The sequence below is a fragment of the Anoplopoma fimbria genome, chromosome 8 (assembly GCF_027596085.1).
Source record: "Anoplopoma fimbria isolate UVic2021 breed Golden Eagle Sablefish chromosome 8, Afim_UVic_2022, whole genome shotgun sequence".
Lineage (NCBI taxonomy): Eukaryota > Metazoa > Chordata > Actinopteri > Perciformes > Anoplopomatidae > Anoplopoma > Anoplopoma fimbria.
The window spans coordinates 21,884,158-21,907,790 of NC_072456.1; the positions used below are offsets into that span (position 1 = coordinate 21,884,158).

At 43.7% G+C, this 23,633-nt stretch overlaps 1 protein-coding gene across 1 annotated transcript in view; it reads left to right on the forward strand.

Annotated features, from left to right (window-relative positions):
- notch2 (notch receptor 2) overlaps nt 1-23,633 on the forward strand; it is a 46,537-nt gene extending 22,904 nt beyond the window's left edge. Inside the window, 34 exon segments of the mRNA XM_054602134.1 lie at nt 3,205-3,479; nt 4,205-4,412; nt 4,521-4,654; nt 5,111-5,233; nt 5,820-6,053; nt 7,723-7,878; nt 7,971-8,156; nt 8,710-8,823; nt 8,965-9,078; nt 9,242-9,475; nt 10,537-10,647; nt 10,811-11,003; nt 11,367-11,512; nt 11,632-11,745; nt 11,884-12,003; nt 12,117-12,269; nt 12,595-12,823; nt 13,098-13,299; nt 14,033-14,186; nt 14,420-14,604; nt 14,748-14,880; nt 14,993-15,244; nt 15,415-15,527; nt 16,340-16,863; nt 16,977-17,312; nt 17,440-17,582; nt 17,673-17,880; nt 18,264-18,351; nt 18,491-18,641; nt 18,729-19,048; nt 19,216-19,363; nt 19,762-19,859; nt 20,130-21,449; nt 21,451-23,633. Of these exon segments, the coding sequence (XP_054458109.1) occupies nt 3,205-3,479; nt 4,205-4,412; nt 4,521-4,654; nt 5,111-5,233; nt 5,820-6,053; nt 7,723-7,878; nt 7,971-8,156; nt 8,710-8,823; nt 8,965-9,078; nt 9,242-9,475; nt 10,537-10,647; nt 10,811-11,003; nt 11,367-11,512; nt 11,632-11,745; nt 11,884-12,003; nt 12,117-12,269; nt 12,595-12,823; nt 13,098-13,299; nt 14,033-14,186; nt 14,420-14,604; nt 14,748-14,880; nt 14,993-15,244; nt 15,415-15,527; nt 16,340-16,863; nt 16,977-17,312; nt 17,440-17,582; nt 17,673-17,880; nt 18,264-18,351; nt 18,491-18,641; nt 18,729-19,048; nt 19,216-19,363; nt 19,762-19,859; nt 20,130-21,449; nt 21,451-21,678 (7,447 nt within the window). The 3' untranslated portion in view covers nt 21,679-23,633.

Sequence of the window (23,633 nt, forward strand, 5' to 3'; positions counted from 1 at the left end):
CCGTAAGACATGCTTGAAGTTTAGAGAACTGGTTAGTTTCATCTGGCTTAATTGATAGATATAACTGGGTATCATCTGCGTAACAATGAAAGTTTACTGAGTGTTTTCTGATAATATTCCCCAAGGGAAGCATATATAAGGTAAATAAAATAGGTCCAAGAACAGACCCCTGTGGAACTCCGTGACTGACCCTGGTTTTCATCGAGCTTTCATTGTTTACATATACAAACTGAGATCGGTCTGATAAATACGACTTAAACCAGCTAAGTGCGGTTCCTTTAATGCCTATTAGATGCTCCAATCTCTGTAATAGGATTTGGTGATCAATGGTATCAAATGCAGCACTAAGGTCTAGCAATACAAGTACAGAGACAAGTCCTTTGTCTGAAGCTATTAGAAGGTCATTGGTAATTTTCACCAGTGCCGTCTCTGTGCTATGATTCACTCTAAATCCTGACTGAAAATCCTCAAATAAACTATTGTTATGCATAAAGTCACAGAGCTGATTTGCTACTGCTTTCTCAAGGATCTTAGAGAGGAACGGAAGGTTAGATATAGGTCTATAGTTAGCCAACACCTCTGGATCAAGAGTAGGTTTCTTAAGAAGAGGTTTAATTACAGCTAGTTTGAAGGCCTGTGCTACATGGCCCGTTAGTAAAGACAGATTGATAATTTCTAATAAAGAATTGCTAATTAAAGGTAAAACTTCCTTAAGCAGCCTAGTCGGAATCGGGTCTAAGAGACAGGTGGAAGGTTTAGACTTAGAAATAGTTAAAGTCAATTGTTGAAGGTCGATGGGAGAAAAGCCATCTAAATATATTTCAGGTTCTACAGCTGTGGATCGATCGGTACTGGTTGAGGGCAGTAGATTATACATTTTTTCTCTAATAGTTAGAATCTTATCATTAAAGAAGTTCATGAAGTCACTACTACTGAGGTTTATAGGAATACACGGCTCAACAGAGCTGAGACTCTCTGTCAGCCTGGCTACAGTGCTGAAGAGAACCCTGGGGTTGTTCTTATTTCTCTCTATTAATGCTGAATAATAGGCTGCTCTAGCATTACGGAGTGCCTTCTTATATATTTTAAGACTGTCTCGCCAGACTAACTGCGCTTCATCCACATTGGTGGAACGCCATATCCTTTCAACCCTTATCCATTTGGAAGGGTTATGAAAGAAGGTATTAATTCCTGTGTGTGTGTGTGTGTGTGTGTGTGTGTGTGTGTGTGTGTGTGTGTGTGTGTGTGTGTGTGTGTGTGTGTGTGTGTGTGTGTGTGTGTGTGTGTGTGTGTGTGTGTGTGTGTGTGTGTGTGTGTGTGTTAGTTACTCTGTAGTGTATCTCTCCGATTATGTTACCTGAGCCCCTCTAGTGAGGCCGGTTTAGAGGCCTGTGTAAGAGGCAGCAGGTCGCTCAGTCACCCACAGTCCCCAGACAGCGTGTCAGCCATGTGCCACACAATGCAGCAGATGAAAATAGCATACACAGGAAATTACCTGACTAATAACATTTTCGCTACGTAACAAAATAACCCCCCCCACCTCTGACCAAATGGTGTCGCACATACAGAGGAGAAGTGGCTTGTGAAAGTGGGAGGGACTGAGAAAATACAGAGGAATAGAAAGTGACGAAAAGGATCTCCTTGTTTTTGACGAGATCTCCTCATGGAAATTGTGTAATATTGTAATATCCTCCCCACTGCTCGACATGTGGCTTAATTGCTGAGAAGAAAAAAAGAGAAATCAAAAGAAAAGGGGTGATGAATAAGCACCGGAAAAACACAGACACGATATGCAGACCAAATGTGGTCATAACACGAGTGTTGCTTTTCTTTTAGTCATACACCTCACAGCTCGTTGTGAACAACTTGTAAATGTCAAGAAAAGTTATTTAGCTTTACTGTGGACACGTTTCTGTCAGCATTATGGAATTATTTATCTTTTGCCACGAATATTCTTCATCTTTTACATTGCCTAAAGAACTACTGGTGCTTTACACTAGTTGTGTTTTAGTTTGCTGCCAGGCTTCAGTCAACAACTTCCAGATAACTCCACCTCACATCCTTCTACATTTAGACTTCTTCTTTTCTGTTGCTGACCCCAGTTTAACCCTTTTCACCAAGCTCAGCTTCCCCCTTTTATCTTACAGGGCTTATGGGGCAACAGCTCAGTGTTCAGAGTACCTCATATCAGTAATTGTAGGGTTAGCCGTTCACATCTTAACAGCATGTCAAAATGTCCTTCAGTAAGACACAATGCTCCAACTTCTTTTGTCAATTAGCTAATGGCCACATTAATCTATGTGTGTGTATGTATGTGTACCTTGCACTGTAAATAGCTTCATATTTTCTTTTAAAGGCATAACATAATAGCAGTCCAAAAATCATTTAATAGTAATTTAACAATGCATAACCACACATTTTGCTTATACTTCCTACTTATGGATGTGGGTCCCCACATACTGTTGTTTAGATCAGTGGTTCTCAAATGGGGGTACGTGTACCCCTGGGGGTACGTGAAGGCACTCCAGGGGGTACTTGAGATTTTTAAAGAATATATTTAAAATTAGCATCCATTCAAAAATCCTTTCAAAATAGTTATTTAATAAATATTCAATAAAATATAAGTGTAAGTTCATGAACTGAATTCAATGCCACAATGCAATCTTCAGTGTTGACAGTTTAATAAATCAGACACTGATGGCAGAGCGCTGTGTGTTCCATCTTTTTTTCAACCAAAAATGCTTTGCGCTGGTTAGGGGTACTTGGCTAAAAAAATATTTCACAGGGGGTACATCACTGAAAAAAGGTTGAGAACCACTGGTTTAGATCACATTACAGCAGTGGCAATACTGTGCATTAGACACTAGTGTTTACCTGTGCTGGTTCATTTGTTTCTTTGATCTGTGTGTCTACGCTCTGGTATCAATGCTGCTGTCTGATGTGGTGCAGTCTGTGCACCTGACTGAAACTCACTCCTTTTGTGTTGTTTGTTTACCTCTCTGTCAAAACACACACACACACACACACACACACACACACACACACACACACACACACACACACACACACACACACACTTTTACTTAAACACAACTCATCTTTCAACTGTATTGTCTGTATTGAGGGGTGATTAGGTTTAAATCCTTTTGTGTCCCTTTGCGTGCTCCATCATTGATTTCCCTGCGTTTGTGTGTGTGTGTCTAGGTGTGCACCAGGCTTTCTGGGGGAGTACTGCCACCACAAAGACCCTTGTCACCCTGGCTTCTGCCTGAATGGAGGGAACTGCTCCGTGTCCATGTTAGCCGGCGTACCTGTGCCAGGAAGCGCCGCCTGCACCTGCCCGCTTGGCTACACCGGACCGCACTGCCAAACTCCCCAGAACTCCACGTGTTACCCCAACAACCCCTGTGCCAACAAGGGTGTCTGCACCCTGCTGTCTCTTGACAAATACAAGTGCGAGTGTGCCAGAGGATGGACAGGTGAGATACTGTTTAATCACCTCTCCGGAGTGATATCTGACTTATGCTATATCCCCATAACGTATACTGCGAAAGTGAAAGTTAGGCCTTGAAACAAGGAACAAGTCACTTCTTGGTGTCAATCCAGATGTAGGGCCCCGCAGCTATCAACTATACAGGATCTGCGTTGCTAACTTGGCAACGTTCCTGCTATATTAGGCGACATTTCATTTTACCTCTTAAAAGCGACCTATGACACATTTAGCAGAATATTCAGACCACCAGGGGAAAAAGCAAGAAATATATTCAAATACGATGATTGCATGGTGAAATACATTATGATTGCTTCAAGGGAACCTATTTAAATAAAGATGGTGTCATTCTTCTATCGCCAAAACATTGTGTAATCAACATTTATTTCTTAATGATAAGTTAGAAATCTAAGCAATTTCCTGTTGAACTTACTGATGATGGGAAAACAAATCTGCCATCCATTGATTGTCTGTCAGTATGTGTCTCTTGATGCATTAATGGATCCGGAAGATGATTAAAAAGTATTTTTTATTATTGAAGCAACAAATTAAGATGTTTCTGCAACTAAGTATCATTGGATAAAATACGACATGTGATATGAAGTGTTTTGAATAACCCTTAGCCATCATTTCCCAGACATGGATGACACATCGATAAATGACACACAGAATAGCTAAATCACTAATGCTCCGCTCTTCTCCTTCCCCTTCCAGGACTGCAGTGTGAGCATGAGGACAGCTGTCTATCTAGTCCCTGTGGCAACGGTGGAACGTGCAGCTCTCCGTCTGCTGGCAGCTTCACATGCTCCTGTCCTCCTGGATACACCGGTCCTCGCTGCCTTAATGACACAAATGAATGTGCTGCCACACCCTCTATATGCCAGAATGGAGGCCAATGCGTCAACACCCCTGGCTCTTACAAGTGAGAATCTAGTTTATATTAACCAAATGTGAAATATGCCACGGTCTGTAAGATGTCCTACTAAATAGAAGACTGAATTAAATGAAATGTACTCTGTCATTGCTACAGGTGTATCTGTGACCCAGGGTTTACTGGCAGACACTGTGAAAGCTCCTACATCCCTTGCTCACCCTCACCGTGCCTAAATGGAGGCACCTGTTACCAGAGCTCTGCAACCAGCTACTATTGCCACTGCCTTCCAGGTAGGGGGATTCACATTTTGAAATACCTGGCCTTGTGTTACCCATTTTAAAAGCTGACTATAAACTAGAAAACGTTTAAAAGGTTAAGCCACCACACACAAACAAATATACAGACAATCTTGTTGCCTGGTCAGAGAGGGAGCTAAAGAGAATACAATTGAATTAAGGAAGAGAAAAAGAGTGACACTTGAAACTGTTTTTTAGTTATCCATGAATGTAGCTTTGAGTTTCTATATTGTTACATTATGTTGTTTGAGGTGCAAACAGTCTGATCCTGTTGGCTGTGTTGTGTTGGCCAAACTGTACTGTCAGTCTGCTACAGTTAGCAAGTAGACACAACAAACACACACAATTGATTTGTATACACTACCAGGACATGTCATAATACTACACTAGAGAATATCATACTACAATTTAGGTGTTTGACTGCATGTCTTCCCCAATCGTTTGTGCCAGGTTTCAACGGGACTAACTGTGAGAACAACATCGATGACTGCCCTGGTCATCAGTGTGCCAATGGAGGAACCTGCATGGATGGAGTCAATACATACAACTGCCAGTGTCCACCAGAGTGGACTGGTAAGGAATTTGTGCATTTGATTGTTTGTTTATATGTTCTTGTGACAACAACTTGCTGTGATGTCATGTAAGTCTTTCACATTTTTTTTATAAAATGAACGGCACATTGTTTATGTGCTTAGTCTTCATTTTCTAGGCATTCTAGCCATATCATTATGAATTATCTTTACATATTGGTGCCCAGAACAGTTCTTGTAAATTGGATCCTTCCATGTTGTCTGTTTTGATATAATACTTCCTATCAGTTTTTTGGTTTTCTTCTTCATGCTACGGAGCCCTGTGCTTCTAACAAGGCGTGTCTGTGCTAACACACTTATGGGCCTGACACAAGTTTTCCGTTTACAAAGCAAACATGCGTACATCAGCTTCCTTAGGCCTGTCTGAGTTTATGTCGCACTAATACAAACTGAGAAAACAAAGCCAATGTGAGCAGGGTATTTAAGAATAGCCACTGTGGATAATAGAGCTTTCTTGATAAGACGGAAAGCAACTATAAGGTTCCGCTTTCAGTTATGTTGGAGTATTGATTTAACTTAATATGTTTACATGTCCTCCTCTTCATGTCCACCTCGCTTTCTCTCCACAGGTCAGCACTGTACTGAAGATGTGGACGAGTGTCGTCTGCAGCCAAACACTTGCCAGAATGGAGGAACCTGCAGCAACCTGTTTGGCAGCTATGTCTGCGTGTGCGTTAATGGCTGGAGTGGACCCGACTGCTCTGAAAACATCGATGACTGTGCTACAGCGGCATGCAGCCCAGGCTCCACATGCATCGACCGCGTTGCCTCTTTCATCTGTCTCTGCCCCTACGGAAAGACAGGTAGGCCAGTAGTGCAACATGTGTTTAATTATTTTTTGTGCTAGATTTGCAATGCCGAGGTGGCATTGTAGATATTGTGTTGTTTTTACAACTGCAAAAAGAAATACAAATTCAAACAGTTATTAAATACATAGAGAAATAAATCAGTTTTGGTCAAAACAGTTAAACTGTATTTTTTGTAACTTTATACTTTGGTTTTGATTATTTACCGTTGAAAGAGTATTGAATTACATGGCAACACATTCTGTGGAACAAGTCTAACCAGAACTAATGTTTTCCTAACCAGATCATTTCAATATTACATTACATTACATTACATTACAGTCATTTAGCAGACGCTTTTATCCAAAGCGACTTACAGGAAGTGTATTCAACATAGGTATTCAAGAGAACTACTAGTCACCAGAAGTCATAAGTGCATCTCCTTTCTTAAACAAGCATCTAAGAGCATAAACCAGAGCAAAAGTATAGTGCAGAGGCAAATTACTACGCAAACAATAATTGCAACAGACTAATACGAATATACTAAGTGCTACAAACTACTACGAATAGGATAAGTGCAGTAAACGAATACGAATTCAATAAGTGCAGCGAACTGATACGAATACAGTGAGTGCAACAACTAATATGAATACAATAAGTGCTACGAGGAAGGCTCAGGGTAGTGCTTCTTGAAGAGGTGAGTTTTCAGCCTGCGCCGAAAGATGGGCAGCGACGTCAGTGGGGAGTTCATTCCACCACTGAGGGGCCAGGACAGAAAAAAGCTGTGACCGGGTCGATCGGCTGCAGGGACCTCAATCGCCCGAGGCAGCAGAGCGAAGTGGTCGGGCGGGGGTGTAGGGCTTGACCATGGCCTGGAGATAGGAAGGAGCTGTTCCTTTCACTGCCCTGTAGGCTAGCACCAGAGTCTTAAACTGGATGCGAGCTCTTACAGGGAGCCAGTGTAGAGAACGGAGAAGGGAAGTTGTGTGGGAGAACTTGGGGCGATTGAACACCAGACGTGCTGCAGCTTTCTGGACAAGCTCCAGAGGTCTGATGGCCGACGCCGGGGCTCCAATATATTCATTAAAGCTCTTTCTTTGCAGTTCATTTGATCCTTTTCATTCAGTCAAACACACTAATTATAGCACAGAATAGATTTGCATCTCCAGCCTGCTGGTTATTGACACGTTCTTGATGTGGATTAAGTCTTGCCCTAAAAATAAACCTCTCCAAGTAGCAATTTTGCCTTGAGTTTGTTTTACTCCAAACTAATACTGCATATTAGAAAAGAGAATATGTTCCCAATTTCAAGTTTTTTCATTTGGATCTGTGATTCAAATAGCTTAACATGTCTGTCCCCGTCTGAGAAAGGGATGAAATTACACCATCGGTCGCTTGAGTGATATTTTCGAATTGGCCATTGAATCTTGTAAAATAAGTAGTTCTCAAATTGCCAGTAGACGCCAAGAAAGGTTATGAGGAGAAAGAGAAAAAGACATAAGTGAATGAATGCAGAACAAATGGTGCTTTAGCTTGTATGAACCATGTGGCTGCATTTTGCTCCCAATATTCTCAATACTAATTTCAGCGAGACTGCATTAGTTGAAATGTTGGGGATTAATTAACTCTGGAACTCACTACCTTGTCTAGTTAACTCATTCCTTGTCAACACAATGTTCTTTTTCAGGCTTGCTCTGCCATAGAGACGACGCCTGTATCAGTAACCCCTGCAGAGAGGGTTCTCAGTGCGACACCAATCCCATCAATGGCATGTTTAACTGTAACTGTGCACCTGGATATGTAGGCAGCACCTGCAACATCGACAGGGACGAATGCAGCATTGGTGAGAAAGAGAAAGTTCTAGCCACACATAAAATGTATCTCTCCGCCAGCCTGTTCTGCTTTCAATCATGCCTAATTCCTCTTCATCAATAGGTACCAACCCTTGCGAGCACGGTGGTCAATGTGTGAACACCGATGGCTCCTTCACGTGTAACTGTGTGAGGGGTTATGCTGGGCCTCGATGTGAACAAGATGTCAACGAGTGTGCTTCGAGCCCCTGCCAGAACGATGGCACCTGTCTGGATCGTATTGGGGACTACACCTGCATCTGCATGCCTGGTACATTTCTCTAGAAACACTTTAATCAGTTTTATCAGACATTATTGTTCCAAATAAGCCTCGAAGAAGTGCAGCATTTGAAAGGAAAGGATTTGAAAAGCTAGAAAGCACTCAGAGAGAACATGACGCCACCAATCATCTAGATTGTTTTTTCAATGGTTCAAATGTTTTTTCTAAATCTGAAAGATCCAGAGTTATAAACACTATTATGATACATGTGCCACAATGTATAATCCAAAAATTGTAGTGAATTCATGAGAGATATTGTTGTCAAATGTTGAAAAATATGCAAACCTGTATTCGGATCTACACAAAATTGTCTCTTATTCCTTGGCCCTTGGCCTACCTTTTCTAATCTCATTCAAATATGTTACTATTCTTTTGGGATATCCTGCTTATAAATACAAAATAAGGAGCAAAACATGACTTCCTTGGTAGAGTTGATAGCAGTCTGCTGAGGCGGCTGACACCATTAGGTAAACTACAAAGGAATGGGATTTAAAAAGTCCATAGCCAAATCCTAAAAAAAAATTTTTTTTTGTCATGCACGCAGGATTTGAGGGGACTCATTGTGAGATAGAGGTGAATGAGTGCCTCAGCTCGCCCTGTCTGAACCAGGGTAAATGTCTGGACCAGGTCAGCCGCTTTGTCTGCGAATGCCCAGCAGGTTGGTACACATGTAGCTATGGTCATGTACTTTTCACATTTCCACCCACTCAAAGTAAAAATGAGTTGGATTATTATAGTTGAAGTACTTCTTTTAACCTATTCGTTTGTTACTAAATTCATCATGTTGTTCTGTTTTCAGGCTTCAGCGGTGAAATGTGCCAGATAGACATAGATGAGTGTTCCAGCACACCCTGTTTAAATGGGGCCAAGTGTACCGACCGACCCAACGGATATGATTGTGAATGTGCTGAAGGTAAAAGGGAACAAACACATGTTACGTCTGTATGGCCTGCTCTGCTATTGTGCTATAAAACAGGAAATGGTAGAATGCATCACTTTGAACCCCATATCCTTTTAACCCAGAAGTAGTCACTTGATACATGACGCAATCGTTTTTATAAAATGTTCTTCCGCAGGCTTCATTGGTCTACTTTGCGAGGACAACATCAATGACTGCGATCCAAAGCCATGCCACCACGGTGAGTGTAAAGACGGCATCGTCACCTTCTCCTGCGAGTGCCAACCTGGATACACAGGCTCCATCTGCAATATCCAGGTCCAGGAGTGCCACAGCAACCCATGTCAGAACCGAGGACGCTGCATTGACCTGGTCAATGCCTACCAGTGTAACTGCCCACCAGGAACCACAGGTAGGTGCTTGGTGTGCTACAAAAATCATTGCCTGAGTTCATTCTAATTTATTCTTCAAAGGAAAAGTGTCATTTGACATATGGTATGTACATTTTGCTGTTGGAGAACGATGAGTAAATGTTTGGGGGCACCTTTGATCATTGATTTAATGATGGTTAATCTGCTTTCTCATCAGTCTCTCACCAGACAAGCCAGTACCCTCTTTGTATTTTACGATATTGTGACATCTGGTTGCCATAGTGACCATACAGACTGAACTATAAACACAATTCATTGTATGAGTTCTAGTCCCTCCGGCACTTTTTGACTGAAGGATAAATTAGCTCATGATCTTATTTGTATGACTCGAGAGCATGATTTAAATGTAAGGCCCCCCCCCCACGCCTAGAGCTTCCTGTGTAGCTTTTGATGTATTAACGAGCACTTGTGTGTGTATAGCAGTCACAAGTCTGGGTTGAGCGGTGCTACCCCACGTTGCTCTGTGGATTAATAGGTTTAGTTCAGTACGTTGTACCACCCTGAGACCTGGTACTGCAGTCTGCACTGTCCTCACATAACCAAAACTGCCCTCAGGTCACCCTGTCGGGTCTCACTTTCTGGTTTCATGCCCTCACTTCCCCTCTTCTAATTTTACCTCTCTCTGTCTAGTTTTCTCTTTGTGTCTCTTTTGTCTTTCTGTTTCTCATCCTTTGCTCTCTTTTGTTCTCTCCCACTTTCCCCCGAATGTTATTTTTAATAGTTTTATAACTATGTCATAGTCTAGAGTTGCAGTGGGCCTCCGCTGTATTAAAGCTTAAACATTTCTCACTTCTTGCGGAACTACATATTTATGGAGTCTTACTCCCCCTGGTGGTAAATGAGTTAGCTGTCCCATTTTGTAACAGCCACCTGATCTGCTTCACTTCCTATGCAACCCTTTAATCATGTCAACCAAAAACGAAAAGACAGGGCGTTTGGTGTGCTACTTTTAAATCTGAGCAAACACACAGTCAAATAAAATGATAAAGCACATAACCTGGCTATTGTTGCCCTGTATGAATTTATTTATTTTTCTACTCAGGGTTGAACTGTGAGATCAATGATGACGACTGTGCTAGCAACCCCTGTGAGTACGGAGAGTGCCATGATGGCATTAACGAGTACAAATGCGTGTGCTCCCCAGGATATACAGGTATGTTAATGTGGACAATGTGATAACATTATAAAATGTTTCAGAACTGAGGCAAGGTAAAAAAAAACGTATTATTGTAGCACTGCCAGCTAATATATATGGGTGCTGTTACTGAAATCAACAGGATAATCAAGAATGAATTCCCTTTTATGCTCTCTAATAGGACTTAAATGTGAGGTGGAGATCAACGAGTGTAGCTCAAACCCGTGTATGAGTGGTGGGACCTGCATGGACAAGGTCAACGGGTTCCACTGCCTGTGTCCGCCCAGCACCCACGGCCCTCTGTGCCTCACTGGGACCGACCACTGTGCTCGTTTGCCTTGTGATCACGGAGAATGTATAGAACAGCAACACGGGTACGTTAACCTCAAACTGCTACTCTGAAATCTATCCTCAGAAAGGGTGCTCTGGTGGATTGGATCAGATGATGCATTAATCGATATTGAATTGAAATGTTTTCAATACTTGTCTGTGTTCTTGCCTGCTTTTTAATGCGCTATGAGAGCAACACAGCTGGACACAAACACACACACACACACAAACACACACACACACACACACACAAACACTGGGCCACCGGTAGCAAAACTCTTCACAGTCTGTTGAAATAGGACGCGCTGCCACAGCAATAGTTTTGGCCCAAAAACCAGCTGCTGTGGTTATTATTACTAAGTGGCTAATTTTAAACTCGTGCTTGCTTTTTTTTTTTGTGTGTAAAGGTATCGTTGTGAGTGTGAAGCCGGCTGGGTGGGACAAAAGTGTGAGCAGGAAAAGGATGAGTGCCAGCCGAATCCGTGCCAAAATGGTGGCACCTGTGTGGACCGACATAATGGCTACACCTGTCAGTGCCAACCTGGATTCAGAGGTAATGATACTAATTATTGTATTTCAAAACTGCATTTTTTTAAGACTTGGCAATCAATAGAGTAAACAGCACTGAATTTTAAAACAAAAATATTTGAATCACTCCTTCTCTCGCATTAGGTTTGAACTGTGAAAAGAACATAAATGAATGTGCATCCGGGCCCTGTCTGCACCAAGGCATTTGTATAGATGGAGTCAACAGTTATTCCTGCCAATGTAGCCTGCCGTTCACAGGTTAGTGATATCACACTTCCACCATATCAACATCCACTTATAAGCATGCAAAAAGCATGTCCTTTTAGCAGCCAACTGTGTCATCTTTTTGGTCTGTTTTTTTTTATCATTCTTAAAATGTGTGCTATGTGGAAATAGGTAAACACTGTGAGGTGGAACAGGTTCCCTGTGCCTCTCATCCATGTGAGAAGGGAGGAGTCTGTCGCCCGTCTGCAGACTACACATCCTACACCTGTCGATGTCCTGCTGGTTGGCAAGGTATGTGTGTATCTGTGAGATATTCATATGTGACTGTCTGACAGTGTGGCTGAGAGCAAAGTCATATCTAATATTAGGTTCTAATACTTTGTTGTTTATTCACGATTGTGTAGGTCCACGCTGCACTGCCGATGTGGATGAATGCATAAAGAGCCCTTGCAAAAATGGTGGTCGTTGCATTAATGGCGAGGGCAGCTACACGTGTAAATGTCAACCTGGATACAGCGGACACAACTGTCAGACGGATATCGACGACTGCTCGCCAAGTGAGTTTGACTTTCAACTAATTCAGTCCCCTCATTAGTGCCTGTATGCACCTAGTGGTAGCGTCACCTCTGCATTTATGTACTATGCCTACTTTGTAATAGTCTTTGAGGTATCATTGGAACCTGGAGATATCCCCAGCCCCTTGTGGAAAGAAGCTTAGAAAGTGCCCTGAGATAAATGAGTTATAAATAGGTGTAACACAAGTTTTCCAGCCAGACTGCTGGTGGATTGTTCATTGATAACTGGGATGATTTGTTCATTCAGTAAATTAAGTGTTTGTTAATTGAAAGCCTCTTTGCCCCCTCTCTCTTCTCCCCTCTGTAGACCCGTGCCTGAATGGAGGCTCTTGCGTGGACGATGTCGGGAGTTTCTCCTGTGACTGCCGGCCGGGTTTTGAAGGGGAGCGCTGTGAGACTGAGGTAGACGAGTGTGACAGCCAGCCCTGCAGGAACGGTGCCATCTGCAGGGATTACGTCGACAGCTTTGTGTGCGAGTGCCGGCCAGGCTTTGATGGAATCCTGTGTGAACGCAACATCCTTGAATGTACCGAGAGGTGAGTTGTTCATTCAAAACATGATCCATAAAACCCTAAAAGCTTAATTCCTCCTGGGTGATTTCTACTGCATATCCTGCAATTATCTACTGGAATAATTGCCTCATGTGAGGGTGAATCAGCAATTGGTGCTTGCAGATTGTGTATCTCATTAAGATGTATGACATAAGTAGGTTTTTTGTTTCGTTGTTGATTCAGTTTGTTCTTTTATTAAAGTAAACTCAGCCCCCTGGACCGTCTGTAGTCACGACTTTGTTTTCCTCCTTCCCTCCAGCTCCTGTCTGAATAACGGGACTTGCATTGATGACATCAACGCCTTCTCTTGCCGTTGCCGTCCTGGTTTTTACGGGACGTTCTGTGAATACGAGCAGAATGAGTGCGACTCTCAGCCCTGTAAGAATGGAGGCACCTGCACCGATGGCCTGGGAACCTACCGCTGCACCTGCCCCGTTGGATACAATGGACAGAACTGCCAGGTATAGTGTTTGTGTGTCACTGTAAGTGTACAGTGTGGGTTTGCAGGTAACGTGCCTTTGTTGGGTCCTGCAGTATGCGTTCTTAGCAACTTAATATTTATATTTATAATATAATAATCGAATATATATATCATTTAATATTCAACATTTATAACAAGGGTCACCATCCTATTTAAGACTGAAAGCTACCTGAAGGGTAGAACATAATTTGGAGGGATACTCTTTTGATATAATCTTCCCAAATAATGGATTTGCTCGGTTTACCTTTAAGTAATAAATATTATGCATTTAATAGGCTACATATTTTTTCTGTCAATGTTCACTGATTACTGTTAATGATTCCCCCCAATCATTATTAATGTTTTACCAAGTGATCATAGGAAAACAGAGAAATAATTAAATGTATACATATTTAATATAATCCCAACAATTAATCTGTTCCAACATTTTAAAGTTAAACAATTTACCATTTGTCACATTTTTGCACAAAATTGTTTGTCAACCACAGCGTGTTTTTCCCAGCTGAAAATGCCAGGAACTCTTCTGTAAAAACACAACTTGGAGCTCTTTTGAAGCGTGTGTTTGTGCCTCGTTGTTATTATTCGGGATATCAGATGATGCACCCAACTGAAAGTATCTAACTCAAGAAGGTGGCTGGATGTGATGTAGTCCCGTCTGTCTGTGTAACATTTACAGCCAACTACAACTCTCTCTCCTTTTTGTTTTTTTGCAGAACTTCGTGAACCTCTGCAGCCAGGTGCGCTGTCACAACGGCGGCTCCTGCTCTCAGACATCGACCTCCTGGACCTGCCACTGTCCAATGGGATGGACGGGACTTTACTGTGACGTCCCTAACATGTCCTGCCAGGACTTTGCCGCCAGGACCGGTGAGGCCCCACAACACATTATGTAGTAATGATGAGTCATCACAAGAGAAAAGTTGAATTGTAGCTAAACTAACTTACCATTTAAATGTTGTTCACAGTAGCCGGACAATGAAAATGTATGAAATGAATGAAATGTTTCCTGCCTAAAGTTTTATCGGACTAATACTTATCTTATGCACATATCTTCACATTCTTTAATCACCTTATGTGTCTTCTAAACCAAATTACTGTAGGTCTGGAGGTTGAAAATGTGTGTAAGAACGCCGGGCGGTGCATGAATGTGGGCAATTCTCACCGGTGTCAGTGCCAGCCAGGATACACGGGCAGCTACTGTGACGAGATGGTGGATGAGTGCCAGTCAAACCCTTGTCGCAACGGAGCTACATGCAAAGACTATCAGGGAACATACGAGTGCATAGTAAGTACATTCTCAGCTGTTTGTGTATGTATGTTTTTGTTTGTATTTGTAGAATTTAACGCTTTTATGTTTGAGGTTGCCATTAATACTAAACTAGCAGCTCCCAAAGCACACAGGCAGCTAACCTCTGTCTCTTGTTCCAGTGTAAACCAGGCTACCAGGGAGTGAACTGTGAGTATGATGTCAATGAATGCCACTCCAGGCCCTGCCTCCATGGAGGAACCTGTATCGACCTCATCAACCGCTTCACCTGCGCCTGCCCACCTGGAACACATGGTAAGTCTGCATATCACATACGTGCACACACAGGTTGATAAAACATTCATAGAGCAGATTAAATGCTTTCTTTGATACCTTGAGTGATGTACGTCTGTTCTCTGCTCTGCAGGGCTCCAGTGTGAAGTGAACGAGGATGACTGTGCCCCCAAGTCTGGCTCCTTTGAACCCCGCTGTCTTCATGGAGGACAATGTGTGGACGGCGTGGGCCGTTACACATGCTCCTGCCCTCCGGGATTCGTTGGAGAACACTGTGAGGGGGATCTCAATGAATGCCTGTCTGGGCCCTGCCACGCCCCCGGCAGCCTCGACTGTGTGCAGCTGGTCAACGACTACCAGTGCCGCTGTCGCCTTGGATACACGGGTATGTTTGAATCAGCCGCTCATAGGGACATTACAGCACCATATGTAGTTGTTTTTTTATGTTAGAAAACAGCATGCATCAGTGCTTTTTTTAGTGAATTGTTTTTATAATTCAATTTTTGGGATAATTCTGCAAAACACTTCAGTTGTTAATTGTTATTTCTTTCCCAGGTCGTCATTGTGAGTCCATGGTGGATCTGTGTCTGTCCAAGCCGTGCCACAAAGGTGGTGTCTGCTCTATGAACATGAGCTCAGTACATGGCTACACCTGCTCCTGCGTTCCTGTAAGTTTCTTCAATGTCAACTCCTTCTATGCTATCATAAGATAAAGTGATTTCAATCGTATTTTGCTTTTATGCTTGCCTTCTGAATAACACCTTTTCTATTAATTTCTCTTTGCAAACAGGCCTTACAGTTGTTGTTTTTCCGTGTACTCTAATTTATTTATAATCTGTGTAATGCTTTTAGTTTTTTTAATTAAGGTCTTGATTGACAGTACTGTGCTTATGAATCTTTCAAATAACTAAAAAAAGAGACAAATAATGGTGCGTAAAAAAACTCCACATATTTTGCAGGACTATAAGAGATTGGGTTACAATTTATCAGCACAAAAAAAACAATCAATACCAGTTCCTCTTTTTTCTTAAGATATTCTCATTAGTCGTTTGTCTACCGCACATCCCTCCAGACTCGACTATCAAACAGCAAATGTCACTTGAAGTTAATTACTAACACAGCCCGCTGTGAACTGTGAAGATTCTAAAAGTGGACAGGTGGCTGATATTACTACCTTGGTGTTTTCTTTTCTCTCTTACTAGAACATCAAACTTTTCACACTAAATTCTTGTTTTGCTCTCCACTAACTTCTTGCTCCCTCTCTTATTCTCATGCTTGCTTCAGAGGGCCACACCATGGCTCAGGTATAGTACAGCAGCAGCAGATTTGCAGTAGATCCTAGATGTATATTAGTTATACTAGTTTGTTTCTTTAAACGTCAGCTGCAAGGTTTTATTGGCCCATTACAAATGTGTAGCCAAGCCTTGCTTTCAATTGACTATATTACCATCACACTTAAACAAGGTGTTATGTTTTATAGGGCTTTACTGGCTTCAACTGTGGCGAAATAGAGGGTTACAGTTGTGCAAAGCTACGCTGCCAGAATGGTGGTCGCTGTGTGGAGTCACCTGGCCACCTGTCCTGCCAGTGCCAGCCGGGCTTCAGCGGACCACACTGTGAGAACGAAGAGAGATGTCCATGGAACTGCCAAAATGGAGGAACCTGCATCAAAGACCCGTCCAACCTGTACCAGTACAGCTGCCGCTGTCCCATGTACTTCTCGGGACCATACTGTGAGAACAAACATGTAACACGCACATCCTGCCCCTATCTGCAGTGTGCGCAGCATTCAGGGGATAAAGTGTGTGACGATCAGTGTAACAACCATGAATGTCAGTGGGATGGAGGCGACTGCTCGCTCAACTGGGAGAAGCCGTGGTTTAACTGCACCGCCGGTGTTGCATGCTGGGATCGCTTTAAGAATGGACGTTGTGATAAGGAGTGTGACAACCCTGGGTGCCTCTTTGACAGCTTTGAGTGCCAGGAGACCCCACCGTCCTGCAAGTACGTGACCCTTATTTTTATTTTGTCATTGCTGTGGCAGTTACGTATAAAGTCCAAAACATTTCGAAGCCGAATCACTAAACACCCACCCTCCTTGTACTGTGTATTTTCAGGTACGACAGGTACTGCGCAGACCACTTTGGGAACGGTGTCTGTGACCAGAGCTGCCACACGGAGGCTTGTGGCTGGGACGGCCTGGACTGCTCCACGGACACTCCGGCCAAAGTGATAGACGGCACGCTGGTCATCGTGGTCCGGCTGCAGCCTAAGGAGCTGCTTGGAGACCTGAGGGGTTTCTTGCGCTCCCTGGGAGCCCTGCTGCACACCAACCTGCAAGTGAAGCTGGATAACAACAAGAAGCCAATGGTTTACCCTTACTATGGGGAGGAGCAAGGACGACATATACAGAGGAGAAGAAGCAAGCGGGAGCTGGACAGGGAGGTTATTGGGTAAGAATAGTTTATGATGGGATGCTCACATAAGTTCTCTTCCTTAACGCTCTCTTATAATACTCACAAGCTTGAAATGAACAAACTGCATGTCATTAACAGTCTTTCAATGTTCACGTCTGCACAGATCTGTGGTGCACCTGGAACTCGATAACCGTGAATGTTCCCAGAGCTCTATCGACTGTTTCTCCAACACCAATGAGGCTGCGTCTTTCCTTGCGGCGGCACACATCAAGGCTGAACTGCCTTACCCTCTGGTGTCTGTTAAAAGTAAGTAGGCCTGTCATTCAACAGTTAATGGTTTGATTTTAGGTAGAAAGCTAAAACTACTGGTATTAAACTTATCTTTGTATCCTCCAGGTGAGCCGACGATTGACCCACCAGTTCCAACGCCTCTAATGTACCTGGTTGGAGTGGCAGTGGTTATTATTCTGCTGATCCTGGTGCTGGGGATGCTCGCAGCCAAGAGGAAGCACAAACATGGCGCCCTTTGGCTGCCTGACGGCTTCTTGGCCAATAAGAACGACAAAAGGAGAGAGCCTGTCGGACAGGATGACTTTGACATGAAGTGAGTGGATAGACAAACCAAAAGCTTTTGTTAGAGAGTTTTTAAAACAAAATATATGATTACAGCAACTGAGTAGGATTTCATACCAGAGTGAAATGTAGATATTTGGGTGATGCGGGCATGCAAAGTGTACAAGTATTACTGCTACTGTTGAGAATCGTTTGTGTATCATACTTTACGTTAAATAGCTGGAAGAGCTCAAATGCATCAGAAGAAAACTGTGTTGGACTGTCCAGCTCCCAGTGATCAATACTGCTGTTTGATTGAGTGTTAAACAGAGCGTAGCCGGAACATAGCGTGCGTGCTGTGTCCTGGAATAAATATAAGCAGAACGAAATGGAAATGTTACTATCGCTTAAACTTTTGTCTTTTTCGCATATCAGGAATTTCAAGACCCAGGATGGAGCCATGATTGATGGAGGTCAGAGTCAGAGGTGGCTGGAAGACGATGTCCCATCCAAGAAACCAAGAGTAAGTGAATTGAGAGAGAAAAAACAAGGGTTCACAAATAAAGCTGATGGATTGGAGCAGTCTAAATTAAATTGGGTAAGGAACATGAGGAAAGGTTTTTTGGCGAATGTTGTTTCAAGTTTCTGTTGCTTTTTTATAGACTGAAGACAAACCCTTGCTGCCGATCGCTATGGATGGAGGAGTTGACCGAAGGGAGTGGACCCTGCAGCATCGCAAGGCTGCTGACATCTCACTGACTCCCCCACAGGCCGACCTGGATGCTGACCTTGATGTAAACGTCAAGGGACCTGGTGAGAGAAAAAAAACTACTTCTAAACTTCTAAATCAAATACATTTCCAAGAACTTCCTTCAATAGTTATTTTCTTTTTTTTCTCAGATGGCTTCACCCCGCTGATGTTGGCATCGCTGCGTAATGGCGGAGGCCCGGACTGCAGCCTGCATGGAGAAGAAGAGGAGGAGAGCGGAGGAGACGAACCAGGGCCGAGTGTCATTTCAGATCTGATCGCTCAGGGTGCTTCTCTCAAGGCTCAGACTGACCGTACGGGGGAAACGGCGCTCCACCTGGCTGCCCGCTACGCCAGGGCAGATGCTGCTAAGAGACTTCTGGACGCCGGAGCTGATCCCAACGCTCACGACAACATGGGGAGAACTCCTCTGCATGCTGCCGTGGCGGCCGACGCCCAGGGAGTCTTCCAGGTGAGACAGCTGTTTGATCAGAATCGGTTATAAACTTTGAATATGATATCGGTCAGCCAAAACAATGTTGTCAACAGATAATTACTTGTGATATCTGCATCCCTTCTATCATCTGTTTTGTATTTTTCATCATATCTCTATGTGTCTGTGTCTTTGTCTTCTCTCAGATTCTGATCCGTAATCGTGCAACAGAACTGGATGCCCGGATGAATGACGGCACTACCCCACTGGTCCTGGCAGCCCGGCTAGCTGTGGAGGGCATGGTGGAAGAGCTGATCCACTGCCACGCTGACATCAATGCTGTAGACGACCACGGTGAGCAAACTTGTCAAATATTCTTACTCTTCCTGTGGAATGTCTTATTTTTGTACTGTAAGTCTGGTGTATGAATTACAGCCTATCATGCACACAGTTATTTGGATTACAATATTGCTCGTATTAACACTGCAGTATTAGTATGAGGAAATATCTTCGTAGGTAAGCAGGACAAAGCTTAGTAGTCCAGTCCATGCAAAATGGACGTGTTAATAGTAGGAAACCTTTAAGACACTGCTATGCTTGCTTCAGTAACATTTAAGACTTGGAAGAGCTCTGATTAGTCACAGGAAAATACTTATGAATGGAATGTAACAGAAAAAACAGCTAGAAATCATTTCACTCTGTTTAACATGGATGTGCTTCTTTGTCTTTTTCTCACCGTCTCAACATTTTAGGCAAATCTGCTCTGCACTGGGCAGCTGCAGTTAATAATGTGGAGGCTACACTCGTGCTTTTGAAGAACGGAGCCAACCGTGACATGCAAGACAATAAGGTTGGTTCTTGTGTTTTCATTTACAATAATTCAAACCATTGTTCCTTAGTTTCTGTGCTGATGAAAATCACGTAGGTAAAAGTTAAATGCATTCACTACAAAACTCCTTAAGTACAAGTCATACAGTTTCTGGAGCTAAGTGTAATGAAATAAATATATAAAGATATAATTAGTCTACATAATAAGTTCCCATCAGACTTTTTTCAGAGATGTATTCTAACCGCAGATCTTTTGTGTATTATAACTTGCTGCTTGCTGTGTTTCCTTCAGGAGGAGACTCCTCTGTTTCTTGCAGCCAGAGAAGGCAGCTTCGAGGCGGCTCAGGTTCTCCTTGACCACTACTCCAACCGTGACATCACCGATCACCTTGACCGGCTGCCCCGCGACACGGCTCAAGAACGCATGCATCACGACATAGTGCGCCTGCTGGACCAGTACAATTTGGTCCACAGTCCACACAATGGCCCGAACCACATGGGCGGAGGGGGAAACTCCTCCGTCATGTGCGGCGCCAACGGAGTGAGCTTCATCGGCATGCGCCCTGGGCCGCAGGGGAAGAAGAGCAGGAGGGGTGGAGGTGGAGCCAAGGTGGGAGGCGTTGGAGGAGGAGCTAAGGAGCTAAAAGACATGAAGGCAAAGAGAAGAAAGAAGCCCGCTGGAGGAGAGGGGCCGGGTGTGGGGGCTGCAGTGGGAGCAGGAAGTGGAGGAGGTACAGGAGGAGGGAACGCCAACGGCGTCAAGGCAGCGGGACTCCCAGAGAGCTCCGTCACCATGTCACCTGTTGACTCCCTGGAATCGCCGCACTCGTACACGGGCGACGTCTCCGGCGCCGCCTCCACCACGGCGAACTCCCCTCCCCTCCTGAGCAGCCCGACCTCCAGACCAATGCTGCCGCCCGTCAGCCACATGCTGGGACAGCAGCAGGGCTGGGTGGGCATGACCAAGCACGGCTACGGCGGCCACATGTTCGGCCTGGTGTCGCACCAGATGGGGGGGTCTCACCCGGGCATGGGCCAACACCACGGCCAGGGCCCCATGCTGACTCCCATGAACGTCACCATGAGCCGAGAGCAGCTGCCGCCCATCGTCACGTTCCAGATGATGGCCCCCGGAGGAAGCCAGGCCATGCTGAAGCAGCCTCAGCAGGGCCAGGTACAGGTCACACAGTCCCAGGGGCAGAGCCAGAGCCAGGGTCACTCCCAGCAGGGGCCGGGCCGACTCCGATGCTCCCAGGGAATGATGTACCAGATGCCTGAGCAGATGGGCATGTCTCACGGGCTCTCCCACGCCCTGCAGCACCCCCACACCGTCAGCCACGGGGGCCACGGGGGGATTGAGGGCCAGTCTCGGCCGCTGCCCTCCTATCCACCCATGCAGAGCCCGGTGGATAAGTACCCCACTCCACCCTCCCAACACAGTTACACCACCACCGGCTCGGAGGGCACCACCCCGGGTCACTCTGCCCACCCACCCAGCGAGCACCCGTATCTCACCCCCTCACCCGAGTCCCCAGACCCTTGGTCGTCCTCTTCGCCACACTCCAACTCGGACTGGTCTGACGTCACCACCAGCCCCACCCCTCTGGGGAACCCCCACCATGCACTGCCGTCGTCACACCACACACACATTCCAGAGCAGGTGCAGCTGCAGCCGCAGTCGCAGCAGATGCAGCAGGCCTCTCAGCCGCCTCAGCACGGCAACATGCAGGTTTTTGCATAGGGCGGCCAGAGGAAAGCATAAACAGACTGACATTGGGGTTCTGTGTAGTCGCATAACAACACGTGAACTCAAACTCGAGCTTTTTCTCGTGTCTCGTTAATTCTCTTTTTGTTCTTCATCATAATAATCGTTCTCTTCCCCTTTCATGTTTTCTTCTCCTCTTTGCACTTACAAAAACTGTTTGTATAGTTTCTAAAACGTCATTGAGTATTATCAGCAATATCAAAAGCTCTCAATTCCAAAAAGCGTGCAGTTTAACCGCTCATCACGAGCTAAAATCACAATCCATGTAGATCCTGTGATCCCGGCCGAGCATCCTCTGCTCTCTGTTGGCCAAGTCAAGACTTTTCTTTGTGGCCTTTGGCACCCAAACACAAACTGTTTTATTGAGGGATCAACGAGGAAGTGCCAACCAGACGGCGGCCGGCTGGTGTTGCATCAGAAAAACAGACTGTTCAGACGGACACTGCGACTAAGCAGAGGACCTTCTGCACTGATCTTGTCTGTTTTGGAGGACGAGTCACTTCTTTCTGCTATATGCTACCTTTACGTGTAGTTTAATGTGATAAGCCTGCCAATACTAACTCGTCGTCGCATCCATTCACTCTACTTCTTTAATACGATGGGTCACATTCAATTGATGCTTTAATCCAGCAAAACTACCTAGTTGTTGCCTTATTGTTTTTTTATATTCATGCATTGTTTTTTTTATGTGTTAAAGGGGGAATTTTATAAAATGCTGTTGCATGACTAGAAAGACAAACATCAAGTAAATTACAGATTATATAGAAATGCACACACATGCATGTTACTAAATGCCTCTACACCTGTGCTAACAACTTAAATGTGTTTACTGCATTGATTACAGTTGCTAGATATTAATGTTTCCCATCAAATGTCTGAACACACAGAAGGTTCAATAAATGCATGCTGTAGGAGCAGTGAGAACAATGTTTGTGTTGAAGGCAGTTACTGTTACAGAAAAACAACAGAAAGTCACTGTGGATGTCTCGCCACAGACGGTACCACTATATTTCATGTGTTGTTGAGGGATTAATTAAGCTTGACAAACTTTATGCAAAAACATACATTAGTTTTAGAATGTTGTTTGATAAAATGTACATAGACTTACAGCACATTCTGCTTGTTATAACTGAGCTCCATTTGGCAAAAGACATGTTGACTTAAAAAACGTCTGTTTCTGTTTTTTTTTTATATAAAAATTCTGTTCGCACTTCTTGAATGATTCTGAATGTTACAGAGGTGCATGTTTTTTACTTTTTAAACTGCCTCCTTGCTAAATGTTTTCTCTTTCAAAATCATTTAACCAGTTTTGCCTTTTTGCTTAACTACAATCAGTGTATATCCCTGCACCTTTTTAATTGTAATGATTCATAAACCAAGTCCGGAGGTGAGTAAGGTTTGATAAAGTATTTTTTTTTGTCTTCCTTCTTAACGTTGTTGTTGATCATAGTTTAGTGTGACTGCTCTGTAAACACAGACAATCATTCACTGTTTTATTTTTGAAACTTCAAAAAAGAACATCAGTGTCTCTTTAGACCAAATTACTATTTTTTTTCTGCCAAAAATCTACATCAAGTCCAAATGTATTATTTGTTGCCCTTGTTTTGTCTTAAAGTTAGACACATGATACACATCCGATACCAAGATATGTTTTGAATTACTACTGCAATTGTCTCTGTGAACAAACCAAACAACTCACCGGGCGTTTTTTCTCTGTCCTTATGATCTCCTTGTAGTTTACCAAAACATGTGTACTGTTAAAGTGTCAGTCAGCCTTTTTATTTAGAATTGAGCATGTCAGTTCCCATTCATATGCAAGGCCATGTGTCTTTTTTTTCTGTATATAAAATGTTTTTTGTATTGTACTTTTCCTCTGTTAACCAAATAGCCTATAATATACATGCCATATGAAGTAGTTGTCACCATGTTTGTATAAGGTAGATGAACTAAAACTGATGAAAAAATTAAGTTGTCAAAAAAACCAAATGATCAACCAAATGTGCTTCCTGAAATAAAGCCCAGATCTTCGTA